General features: G+C 35.6%; 1 protein-coding gene across 5 annotated transcripts in view; it reads right to left on the bottom strand.

The window, feature by feature from the left end:
• The window catches only part of XRCC5 (X-ray repair cross complementing 5), an 83,852-nt gene that overhangs the window by 55,028 nt on the left and 15,091 nt on the right, over positions 1-13,733 (bottom strand). For all 5 annotated transcript variants that reach the window (XR_010023415.1, XR_010023413.1, XR_010023414.1 and 2 more), the window contains exons 7-11: positions 12,462-12,576; positions 11,085-11,223; positions 8,098-8,210; positions 4,690-4,752; positions 508-645 (exon numbers count right to left, since the gene is read on the bottom strand). Coding sequence is in view for 1 of the 5 variants with exons in the window: in XM_063095034.1 (XP_062951104.1) it covers positions 508-645; positions 4,690-4,752; positions 8,098-8,210; positions 11,085-11,223; positions 12,462-12,576 (568 nt within the window). In the remaining 4 variants the exon portion in view is untranslated. The remainder of the gene's footprint in view (positions 1-507; positions 646-4,689; positions 4,753-8,097; positions 8,211-11,084; positions 11,224-12,461; positions 12,577-13,733) is intronic.

Here is a 13,733-nt window from a genome sequence, read left to right as displayed (position 1 = left end):
TCTCTTCCTAGCTCCACCATAGCAAGTTCTCTGTGAAAAAAGAAATGGTAAGGAATCCACACCTGTGTTTTAAATAGGGGAGCCCTAAATAAACTGAATTTCACAAGGATCACAACAAAATCACATCTTCAACCTTTATTCATACTCCCCATTTGCAAAAATGTAGGTAATTTCACTTCCCATTTGTTTCTGAGAAAGATGAGAACTGAGAGGTCATGGTTAACCTTACTCATTCAATTTAATAAAAAGCTTCTTATATACTTTTACAATTTATGTTGTTTCCTCACAGCTGAAAGTGTGATTCACAGACCAGTGGTATCAACATTACTTGGGAGTTTGTGAGAAATGCAGAAACTGGGTCCCACCCCAGACCTACAGAATCAGAATGTGCATTTAAACGAGATCCCCAAGAAATTCCCATGCACATTAACAGTTGAGAAGCACTGCTTAGAATAAAGTAACTGAAGAAAAAAAATAACATGAATAAAAGAGACCTGTAGGTTTTACCTCATAAGCGTCCTTGATATAAGGAAAAGCCACGCCAACTTGAGGGTTAGCTCTTTTGTCATAAGCATATCGAACTATGGCCACCATGTCTAATTCTTCTAATGCGTGAATCAGGGAGGAAAGCGCGATGGCGGCTGCCTTAATTAAGAAAGACACATGTATTAACGCACAGCCAACAAGTGTGAATCTTCACAGCAGAACTAAATACTTGTAATGGTGTTAGCCATTTTTTTACTATTGCAGATTTTTCCTTTAAAAAGTGCCCCTTTACCCACTTCAAGGCCAAACTGTATACACTTGCTTTTGATTATTACAGTATCTCTTCTGAGACTTTACTTCATTAACTAAATCCTCTCTATCACTTCAACCTTCCTTCTCCTCTGAATTTATACCCTTACCCTATAAATAAACTCAAGTCTCAGCCTTCCTAAACAAAATCTTTCTTTGTCCCTCTCCACAAATTACTATCTCTATCTTTCCTTCTCTTTACCTCTAAATTTCATAAAATAGCCTTGCTGTTTCCACTGCTTAGAACACAATTATTCTTCAATACAATCCAGCTACTGCTACACTTTCTCCTTTGGCTTCAGAAATGACATTTTCTTTGTGGGCCACTCCTCCCCAACCTCTTCTCTTCTCCCAACTGACTTTTAAATTCTACTTTGGGCCTTTCTCTCCTCTTACTCTAAAAAGTCTATTTGGGAATTATTTCATCTAGTCCCACAAGTTGATGAATAAAAAATCTGTATATTCAGCTTTAAAACTCTCCTAAGATCCAGACTTAGACTGCCCAATAGTTGGCAAATATTTCATATGGCATCTTCTGGTGTCTGAAACTGTCCAAAAATAAAACTAAACTTACTACCTCCCACCACCCCCATTCTCTTCCTGTATTCCCTCTTTCCATTAATATCACCACCCAAACCAAACTAGTGCTTCAAAGTCTTCAATAATGCCACTTTTCTCATATCCAATCTTCAATTGTTCCACAAACTCTGACAACTCTACCTCTATGCTGTCTCTCAGATCCACCTGTCCTCTTCTGTCAGTGCCTCCCATTTACAGAGCTGTTCATGTCACTCCCTTCCATAAAAACTTTCAATGGTTCCTCTACTCCAGCCTCACTAAGCTGATCATTGATCAGGGGCAGGTCTTGTACTTTCCCTCCCCTGCAGCTTCTGCTTACACAATTTCCTCCTAGCTAGAATGCCTTCTGAAAATCTCTTGTTCTCTAACTTCTAACCCATTTTCAAGGCTCACTAAATCTCCCCATTTCGGATTTGCCTTGGTCATCAATCTCCCTCTCCAGAATTCCCCAAACACTATGTACTTTTGTCAGTATCACAGCTAACCTGTATCAAAGTTAGCTATGTAAATGTAAATTCCCATTTCCTCCACTGAAAACCCATGACCTCGATACTTTGCCATTAAAATCCTCTAAAGATTTCATAATAGATGCATTATCTTTTCAGTTCAGTTCAAGGAATATTTACTTAATACCTGTTATGGGTTGAATGTGTCCCCCAAAGTTTCATGTATTAGAAACTTAATACCCACTGTGATAGTGTTAAGAGGGTGGGAAATTCTATTATGGTAACTGAAGGATGGTGCCTTTAAGAGGCAATTAGATTGTGAGGGCTGTACCTTTGTGAATGGATTGATCATTCGTGGAGTAACAGACGTGGCATGATGGTTTTATAAGGAGAGCAAGTGAGAAGCTTATTCTTTTCTCTCTTGTGCTCCGCCATTTCACCACGTGATTCCCTTTGTTGCTTTGGAGTCACCACCAAGAAAAAGGCCCTTACCAGATGTGCCCCCTGAACTCTAGACTTCCCAGCCTCTGGACTGTAAGAAATAAATTTCTATTTCTTTATAAGTTATCCAGTTTCAGGCATTCTGTTATAAGCAACAGAAACAGACTAATACAGTACCTATTTTTTGCTGGTATTGTCTTAGGTATTTGTCTTTCCCTATGGGAAACAAAGGGGAGTCCCTGATCTCACTGAGCTAATACATTCTTTGCTAGAAGAAATGAGGTATGTACCAAATACAGAATGTGTTTGTTCTAATAACAAGTCTTCTAAGAGAGGACTAGGTAAGCACAAAGGGAATCTGAGGAAGGGATTACGTCCAACTTGTCAGTTTTTATTTGGGTGTCTTTGACAGGACCAATTAGGATATTTAATGGAAGGAAGGATGAGGTCATTGTGTTACATGATAACACAATACTATATCTGTGTATAACTCAACTAAAGCTCCATTTCCCTACCTTTCTTCTTCCCTTCTCTTCCACATGCAGTACAAATCAGCACGTGAAAGTGTAGATTCTCTATACAAAAAAAAAATCATATGCTAATGACCAGAGAAAACATCTTTTTAAAAGAATTATTCACAGAATCATAGAATATTTGAGTTGAAAAAGAACAGTATTCATCTAGTTTAACAACCCCCATGATGCATATGACTGGTGGTAATAAAGACTGCTAGGAAACTTACAGGGATGTGAATCTGAATGCCTCACAAGAAAACAATCCATCTGGAGATCGTAATCCTTGTTGACAAAATAATTCTTCACCTTGAACAACCACCACCACCTGTTGGTTCTAGTTCACTCCTCTGGTATGAAGCACAGTCTAATTTCTATTTTACGTGATAATCCTCTAGAAGCATGAAGAGTGCTATTATATGTGTTATCTCTCCTACTCCCCTATCTACCTACACAAGTCTTTTCCATGCAGTTTTTTACTGGAAAAAAAATTGAGGAAGTCCTCATATGAGGGTACTTCAAAAAGTTCATAGTAAGAGTCATATTATCTTTGAATTCTATTTCCATGAACTTTTTGAATTATCCTTGTATGAAAGTTTCCTTACTCCTCTGCTTATGTCATAAACTACAATTAGATAATATCATTCTCTGATTACATCAAAAACTGACACCATTAATAGATGGTATCAAATAGTGGCCCTTTGCCATTAATAGATGAAAATTTTTCCTGAGTTACCTGAAAGTGACCCTATGACATACAGAAATCATATGAGGCCAGATTTGAATTACACAATTCACAAGGCTGCCGTAAGCTAACAAATCTAGATAATCTCCTAACATAGCTTTGTAATACAATATTCATCACTGCATACCCCGCATTTCTCATGAAGTCATCAAAATTTTCTTTGTGTTAAAGGGACAATAATTGGAAGCTGAAACTTCAGCAGAAGTTAAAAATGCAGTTAAGTCATAGTTTGAAAGTATATACCATACCTGCATGATTCCCAATGGGATTTGATTCAGGAGAAATCCATGAACTAGGATTCTCAATTTGAACACTTCTCATAAGCCTACTGTGCTCTAATGAATCTATTCAGTACAGAGTAGAAGCCAAGAATTTTCTTCTCCTAATTTTAACTAATCTGATAGAACAATGGCATGCCCATCTACTAGATCAGCAGCCAGCTACCTTTCAGAAGTGAGGAGAAAAAGAGGACTATACCAGTTACACCACCACCTTGCCCCCATCCCAAACAAGCCTTCTAAACCCGGTTTACTAATTTCAAATGTAAATACTTCAAGAACTTGGAAACCTGATACTAGAGTGCATCTTCCAGTTAAGTTCATCTCCAAGGAAATAACAAGTTCTGACTTGGAGGGTCGAACAGAAAATATTTACAGAGAGGATAGGTGTGGGTGCAGGATGCAATAGGCATGGATGGTGAGCCAGGCAGAAACCAGCCTGAAAACAGGATATCTTGGGGAGGTGGGAAAAGAGTACAAAAGGGAAGGGGAAAAGACAAAGCTCCTTAGTGATGGAAGTATTCAAGTGAGTCACTGAAGCACATCTCCAGGATGTCTACGCCAGCACTAAATGTCCAATGTTTATGAAAATCAAAATGTCCACATGATTCCAACCCTCCTGAACATTGGACCATGAAGTTCCCATGTCTAAATATAGTTGTTCAAAATGTTTTTATCTGTATTAGTTACTTGGTCTCCAATTGCAGGACTATGTCCTCAGGTTTTGTGCTCATGCTACAAAAAACTCATTTATCATTTCTCCATTTTCAGAGTTAAAGGGCAGGAAATTTTCCCACTGCTATTGCAAGAATTCATGTCATTTTAAACTATAAATGCCCCAACAAGTCACTTTCATAAAATGGCAATTCAATTCTGACCCTTTGCCAACTCACCTCATCATCTCTTGCTGCAAAGACCTTTAGAACTTGATTTCCCATAAAGAATTTTCTCTGGACCTACAAGAGTAATAGAGGAAAAGAATTGGTTTTGATCCAAAATAAGTAACATAGTAAGAAATTCTATTCAAAATGCTCTTCTGAAAAACATACATAAATACTAAAAAAAAACTTATTACTTGAGGTTCAATTCAATTCAACACAACAAATATCTGAGCACCTATTATATGTCCAACATTGTTCTGGGTACTAGAAACACAACAAAGAACAGGATATAATCCTTCTTTGAGGAGTACGAAATTAACTGCAGTGCAGTATTACAGTCAAGGGTTACATGGCACTTACAACGGCATATAAGAAGGGCACCAAACTTGGTTACAAAGGCTCAGGGAATGTGAGACAAATGGAGACACCCAAATCAAGACTTACAGAAACAGACTTTTCTCTTGCAACCAAGAGAAAAGTCTGGGCACCAGAGTCCCAGATTGATATAATAGTGTGAATAAAAGTCTGGAAGGACATAAAAGCATAGTACATTTGGGGAACTGCTTTTAAAGCAGTGCAGTGCCATAGTGTGAGGGGAAAGGTGAAAAATTAGAGAGATTAGCAAAGATCAGATCATGAAGTCTCTTAGGAACAGTTAAGTGGTTTGGACTTCATCCTCAGAAAAATGACGAGGCACTGATGAATTGCAAAGAGACCGGAGTGAAGAATGAATTAGAGAGGGGCAGGTATGAATGAAGGGAAACTAGTTAACCAAAAACAAACACTGCACGTTCTTCCCCCCCTTTAAGTTCAATTAACTTATCTAGTAGAGTATCAGAGGGGTCAAAGCAGCTCTACCAATATCCAATTAGAAAATGAATATTGAAGAGTTCCCAAAATTTTAACTATCTGTACTTATCTACTGAGGTCAACTTTTCTCTGATCTCTGTAATCTGGAGCCTGGAGTTTATTTGTAAGAACATGCCATGTGCTGTATTGGCCAATGTTTCTCATACATTTTTTTCTGCCTTCACACCTCTAAAGCTGAGAAATTATGAGCACTTTCATGTTAATAGCAGCTCAAGAAGACTGAGTTTCAGAGGTGTGAGGGTGAGGCCCGTATAATTTAAATATCCCTCATCTCCACTTCCATTCCGCATTTGAAAACCATTATCCTAAGAAATATAGAAATAATCCTATATTTTTAATTTGCTATATTCATATAGATTTACTTGCCTTATTAGAATCTGAAATAGTTCTTGATTGATTAAAGAATAGTTAATGATATCTTTTCCTAAGGCACTTAAATGACGTTTCAAAAAACAGCCTGACATTTGGGGGAAGTTGTGGCTAAATTCTTATCCATCTTATAATTAGATAGTAAGAATACTTGACAAGTTGGAGGAAGACAAATTAAAAGGCCTCTTGAAATTTTAAAAGAGAATAGCTCAAAATTTAAAAAAAAGAAATATACACAGAAAAAAGCCCAAAACAAAAAAACTCTTTTATAAAATGAAAAATTTCACATCAAGTCAATTCAGAAATGTTAGTTTGTCAACATTCCAGTTTAAGGGGATTTGGAACAATATGTGATCTTATTAATTTAAAGACAATCACTAGTCTTTTAAAAGGTGCATGCTTATATTTTATCTTAGTAACTATGGAAAACACCTTGCTTTTAACACCTCATGTGCTTTTGTTAAGATAATATATGAAAGCAGGTTTGTAAAATGGGCTATTCAAAAATGAGCTTGTCCATCGGTGAGCAGATTACAACTGAATAATGGCATAGGTTCTGGAGTCAAATAGAACTGGGCCAAAACCCATCTCTATCACCTTCTAGCTGCGTGACCTTGGGCAAGTTACTTAACAGCTCTAAACTTCAATTTTCTAATGTATAAAACACATATCATAGCACCTATCTGAGAGCATTGTAATAAGAATTAAATGAGAGATTATATAAAATGCTTAGTATATTGACTGGAATATTGTAATTACTCAATAAATGGTAGCTATTATGATTATCTTAATTGTACCTGAAATTGTACTTAAAATTGATTTAGAACTAAAAGCAAAAAGTTGATTTAGAAAACACTTCATGATTTAAAAGTTAATTTTAATAAAAGTCTTTTAAAATGGAAAATGAATTTTTTGTTCTGTTTGCTCTTTTTTGCTTTGTCATTTAACTAACTAGACTCTCACTCCCACCCTGACACAGGTGATTTCAATTTTTTGAGTCCTGAATCACACTTGAAGGCGTTTCAGATAGGTCATTTCTATCTATTTGTAAGTAGACAGACCCACTTCTCAATAGGCCAGTTTCTACAAATAGGTCTGAAACAGGGTTTTGTTTCACTGAAAAGACTCACAAGCATTGCTGTTAATAATCATAAATTTTAAGTTTACATACCTCCCATAGTGAATAATTTTATTTTTAAGAAAAGCATATTTAGCATAGCTTGTTAGAGAATTATTAGGGACTCTCAACACCCAAAAGTTATTTATTCTTACCATTAAAATCTTATAGGCTTCAAGTAAATACTCCCAATTTTCAGCTTATGAGTCTTGAAGATGTACACAACAGTTTGGCATAAAAACATTCTTCCCAACCTCACTGAATTAGTCTAATGCTGAAGTACACAAGGACTATATGCTAGAGCAACATGATGAAGTCCCAATCCAGAATTTTGGGTAATATTTATTTTCACTATAATTCCCCCTTGAGTTCTTCTAGAACCAATAAAAATCTATTCATCCTATAGAGGTTAAATAAAAATACACATAAAAAGATACACTTTATACTAATTCATTACAATTCATCTCTTTGGCTGCCTACCTCAAGAACATTTAATCTAAGATCTCCGGGAATCTTTTAACAACCCTTCCTAGGATGGTATACAGTAAGCCACGGTGAATTACTGCATTTCCCACTGTGTCTCTTTTGTGTATCTCTGCATTGGTTTCTAAAAAACATATGACTTAGGGACAAGCTTTGCATCCTAAAATCCTCCATTGGACATTGAGAAGAAAGGTGACTAGCATAAATCAATGATATTCTAAGAGTTAATGGTCATTCAAAATCCAGCCAGACCTTCAATTCTCTAAAACACTCCCTTTATATACGTTATACATGTTATGTGTGTTATGTACGTTATACAGAACAGTTCAGAGAAAGTAATACAACAAAGAACTGGATACTGCTTCTTTAAGGCTACTATGTGCTATGATGACCAGCAAAGCTAAAAAGTGACTTAAATGAATCTATTCTTCAGATTCATGCTAAGACTTCTCTACATCTTGGCTTTTATCCTCAAAAATCAAAGATGGCAACACTAACCCCCACACTACATTTTAGAAAAACTGAAAGTGAAATAAAAAAGGTCATTTATTTTGTTCATAATTATACAATAATTGCTGTACCTGAGAAGATCTACAAAATCCCAAAACAGAGAAGCACTTCCCATCCGATTTATATTTCATTTGTTCTTCATCCACTTTAGAGAAAGGAATGATATCACTTCCATAGCGGAACCCTAGAGAACAAGAGAAGAGCATCTGTTAAACATATGGGGCTTCATTTTCTACAAGATGAAATTAGCTCTACACATACACTAACAATACGTGCACACTCCAGAGCAAGCCTCCATCTTCTATTCCCTGGAATCGAATTACTGCCCCTTGTGATCAAAGGGGAAAAGCAGCAGCAGATATGCAAACCACATATACAATATAGAAGTGATTAAAATCTAATTACATTTTTTGAGTAGCATCTTGGCTGTCTAGTACCTTAATGATTATCCAGCCTAGAAGAAAGAGTGTGGCAATTGCAATGTACCAGTTATCCTCCAAAGATAACCATGCTTACTGAAGTATATGCTTCATTTGAAACATAACAACAAGAACATATTTATTCAGAAACCTGGAGACTCATAGAGAAAGAAATACCCATAGAAAAATTGCAGAACACAATGTTCACAAAAACGCATGCTGTAGATATACAATGCCAATAGGAAGAAGCCAAAAATCCTGTTTAGAAACATTCAACTGATAAATTGCATATTTTTCTGTATTTAAATTTATTTTAATTCTGGAATTTAATTGCATTTTTTTCTTTTTAATTACTTAGGATATTTATATAAATATAGGCTGTTGGCTTCTGAAAAAAACCAAAAAACAAAAAAAACAAAAAAACTCCAACCCTGTTCCATGGTCTCTGCTCTAAGGAAGATCAAGCCCTTTCAATACATCATATCTTACATGTTTGGTCGAGAAGGATCATCAAAATCCAAGGATTCTGGCCTTGGGTAAATGCAAAGGAAAGCACATGCATCTTTATTCCAAGAAATAAAAACAAAATTGTGTTTTTGGGGGCCGATTCTGTGATCTAGTGTTTATTTGTTCCTATTAGTCGGTTGATGTCATATATTTAATTAAAAAGACACATTTCTACTTTCATATACCTTTTTTAAAAAGCTGGTGAAGAAAAACCCACAAAAGTTCTAACAAAAAATTAGCAGAAAAACATATGGCACATTATTAAGAGTGGTATCTAAACCTAACGTTTTTTTTCTAGCTTTTCTCTGTCATCATTTTCTTACTTGAATCATTTAACGGTAACTTGAAAATTCTAATTAAAACTACCTGTGTTTTCTGGTTTATATACTTAAAGGGCAAATAACTAACTTCTATACATGGCAAAAAGTATAAAACAGACTACAACATATAGCCATATTCCTTTGCCCACATGTGTATACCATTTCCTCTGTGTAAGAAAGAGAACTCTACACATCAGGGGTGGGGAATGGAGGAGAGGCAAAGGAAGCTTGTGGGTAACTGCAAAAGATAAGGGAGAAAAGATGCACTTCTATGTTTTTTGAACTCAAACAATTTTTAACTATTTCCTCTTCATTTCCCTACCAATAAATTTCCTTTTTGCCTAAGATAACCAGGGCTGCTTTCTTTGCTTATAACCCAAAGAATTAGTACCCTCATCTCTAGTCCCTTCTCCTTCCAATCCACGCTACAGCCAGCCGTCATACTGATCTTCCTAAAACACAGCCCCAGTGACACTCTGCTCCTCAACACTATAAATGGCTCCATGTTGCTTTCGAAATTATGTATAAACTCTTAGCCTATTATTCAAAGCCTTTCATTTGTCAGTCCTAATTCAGAATACTATGTAGGAACACAGGCTCTGAAGTATCACATCCCTAAATTCAAGTTCTGCTAGTTGTTAGCTGTTGACTTTGGATATGTTAATGAATGTCTTTCAGTCTCAGTTCCCTTATCTGTAAAACGGAAATAACAAGAGTGCCTCCTTCATTAGGTTGTTGGGATGATTAAAAGAGAAAATGCAGGCTATAAGATGTTACCCTCAAGTACTAACCTATACATGCCCAATACACTGACCCAACTGGATTACTTAGTATCTCTGAGAAGGCCCTCTACTTTCTTGGTTATGTGCCTTTAATCGTGCGTTTCTTCCTGAGATGAGCCAGTCACTACACTAGGATCAAATGATTAGCCAATGATGGAGCCATGATTCTAATCCAGGTCTGATTCCAAAATTCATGTTCTATGCTACTGAACTGAATTAAAGAATTCGTAGAAATTATAGGGCATTAATTGAAGGAATCATAACCACTACTACCTTTAAACTATTCTCCCTCCAACACACACAAATATATACAATGAGATACAGTGCCACAGATGAAAGGAATTTTTTTCAAGACTGGCAAATCAAAACTATACTGGGTAGTGCATAAATTTATCTAAGGACTCTGGCTTCTATGTTAACCATCATTGGTATCTTATAATTTTCATTTTTAAACATTAAGACATTCTCAGCTAGTTTCTAAGTCTTTTATACAGAGATGTCATCTAGACACACTAAGCAAATGAGTATAAAGTATGAGTACAGCTCTAAAGATTCTAGTGAATATAGAGTGATATTACAAACACAAATAATTTTTCTTATCCCCTAAATTAACTTAAGAGAGCATATCTGGTAGGTTATAAAACCTGAAATTGGCACTTAGAAGAAGAATCACCATAGAAGTCAAAAATAAAACAGAGTAAACAAAAAAACTTGCTTCAGTCACATTAATGTAAGCATTCTCCTAGCTAGTGAATTTCAAACTTTAAAATAAAGCCAAGTATTAAGTCCTGTCACTCAAGACATTTAACTCAGAGAGATGGAATACCTGAGTACACTCCTGTGAACCATCCTGTCTTAAGACCCAACAGATGAGCTAAAGAACCTAGTGTCTCATTATCCCCTGAAACAGTTACATCTCTAGAAGTCAGAGAAATATCTCTAAATAAATAATGATACAAATCCAAGCCTGCCTCACACCATCTTGAAGAAAATCTCTTTCAGGCAAAAATGAAAACTCTCACTGGCGTACCTTGAATAGTATCCTCTTTTGAAACTTCAGTTTCATCATCATCATTTAAGCAATAAACTGTTTCTTTTCGTATATCTTCTCTTTTTAGGGTTCTTGCATCCACAACTGTCCAAGACTTTTTAACCTTCTCCTGTTGAATCTTATTTCCAAAAGATAAATAGAGGGAAAACAAGGAAAGCTAGGATTCCAATTGATAGACAATGAAAACCTAATATACTCTCTGGTTCACAGACAAAATTCCAGAACAACTAATCTGGCTACATTATTTTGCTTACTCTTGCCTATTATGGAAATCTTAGTTTATTTCATAAAAGGACATACCAGATAACTCTCTCTACATTTCATTTTCCCTCACCTAGGGTAATCCACAGATAAATATTTATATATACACAAACACTTTTCTATACAAAACCCTCAGACTGTCTAATAAAAGAGGAACCATATATATTTTATCACAGTTTTCCAACAGAAAAGAGAGAGCAATATATCAGTAGTCAGAAATGAATAAGGAAATTTGAAAAGGAACTTGAATAAATAAGAAAGAGAGGAGACTATATTCTCATTCCTATGAATACTGTTCTAGGCCTTCATGGAACCATTTAAAATAAATAAAAAACTATTGCCAGGATTCTCATGAATGCATTATGTTTTGAAATTAAGTCCTTGAATATACAAAAAACACTCAAATATATAACAACATGTTTTTGTATATTTATTTTGTATGTTTAAAATGTTTTTATATATTTATTTTGTACATTAAAAAAAAAAGGCCAGGAGGATCACAGATCCCTACTCAGACTGGAATGTCATCAAATAACCACCAAAAGCCACTCATTTTTGAAACTGTGCTACTATGTATAAATATATATTTAAAAATGCAGTTTCACAGTAACAGCTCATCATTTGTTGTATTTTGTAGATGCAGTTAGTATCAGATAATTAATAACTGAATAAGGTGACTGAGTCTCCAAAACTCTGAACTTAACTCTGGTACATTATCTATATTTCTACTATGATACTACAGTGACAGAACTTAGAGCATTTCATTTTCTTTCTTCAAAAAAAAGAAGAGAGGTCTGGAACTCATGATTAGCAATCAGTTATCAATGGTGAGAAAGAGAAAAAGGGAATCAAATTCTATTTTAAACAATTCTTCTTGTTTGATCCCAGATTTCTGTACCAAAAAAAAATTCTTAAAAATTCATGTCCTAGCATGCCTTTTACATAAAATACTAAACAGAGATTAAATGAACAGGGAGAGCAGCTAGAGAAGCAGTAATTATGGTTCTGAAAAACCCACAAATGAATTGTCAGTTCCTTATATAAGCATATTTATCTGCTTGGCAACATTTCTTTAAAAGGGTACCCACCACTTACCGATTTATAGGCCACAATCTTTATAGACAAATTGGAGCCAATGGTCAGTTGGCAGTGCCAGGGCATAGAACACCTCTCAATTTTCTTAAAGACACACAGTTGTCTCAGACTCTCACTTAATAAAGAAAAACATATAGTTAAAGCAACAATTTAAAAATGTTAACTTGTGCTGAATGATGCACTTAGTATTCCAGATGAGAAGTGAGATATTATTCATTATAAAGAGAGGACCAGCAGGGGATGGCAGGAAAATGACAACCACAAGTTGGGAGAAAGCCAAGTTACCAGTGAGTTGGCTTAGGAGGAAGTAGGAGCGAAGTTACATTACTGACAGGTGAAAACAAACATCTCTATCTTCCCCTATTCAATCTTTTCTTTCAACTCTGCCAGTGTCTTAACATTTTTTCAGGACCAAGGACACCTTTGAGTATATGATAAAAGCACATGCACAAATGAGTGCACACAATATAAAGGGTTCACTAACTCCCTGAAAACCACAGACCTGAGGATAAGAACCCGTGTTCACAGGGTGGGCAGCATCCTATAACAACACTGCCTGTAACTCTACAATTCATTACTTAATTCCAACTTTCTTACATAAGAGACATGGTATGTTTTTATATGCATACAATACAGAGAGTTAAATAAAGACTATCCAGGGAATAAAAGAACTTAGTTGTCTGTATTTAATCTTAAGATAAAGCAGATAACTCTAGGTTTCCTACTGGTGGGAAGAGCTGGAGGGGGAGGAAGAGCAGAGTGCTGCTTCATTTAAACAAGAGTGAAGATCAATTTTATTTTTATCGAACACAACAGAGAAGGTTACAGGAGAGAGATGGAATTTGTGGTATTCACTAAAATAAGGAGCAAAGGAATTAATGACCACATGCACTCAAAGCATATAGCCCAGACTTTATGACAGATCTCCTTGATACAGATGAAAAGTAGACCTACAAAGAGGTAAAGAGAATTGTCTAATATTATCCATGCAGTTATGAACAGAGATGTCTCAAGAGACTAATTTTCAGAAATAATTTACAATGAATAGTAGATATTCCACTGGACACCGTGCTTCCAAAGCTTATGATACACCTTGGCTTTAGATATGTTGGAGAATGAATGGGTCTGAACCAGGTGTAACCCACAGGACATTACTAGTCCAAGTAAGAGTCAGGTATAAAACCATCATGAGGTTTGGATTCTGTTTTGGAGAAAATTCTAAAGACCAGTGTACAATAGGTAAGATCTGAGAACAACTGAAAGAGTTCTGCA

Source organism: Cynocephalus volans, chromosome 1 (genome assembly GCF_027409185.1).
Source record: "Cynocephalus volans isolate mCynVol1 chromosome 1, mCynVol1.pri, whole genome shotgun sequence".
Taxonomy (NCBI): Eukaryota; Metazoa; Chordata; class Mammalia; order Dermoptera; family Cynocephalidae; genus Cynocephalus; species Cynocephalus volans.
This window is presented reverse-complemented; position numbering and strand designations above follow the sequence as displayed.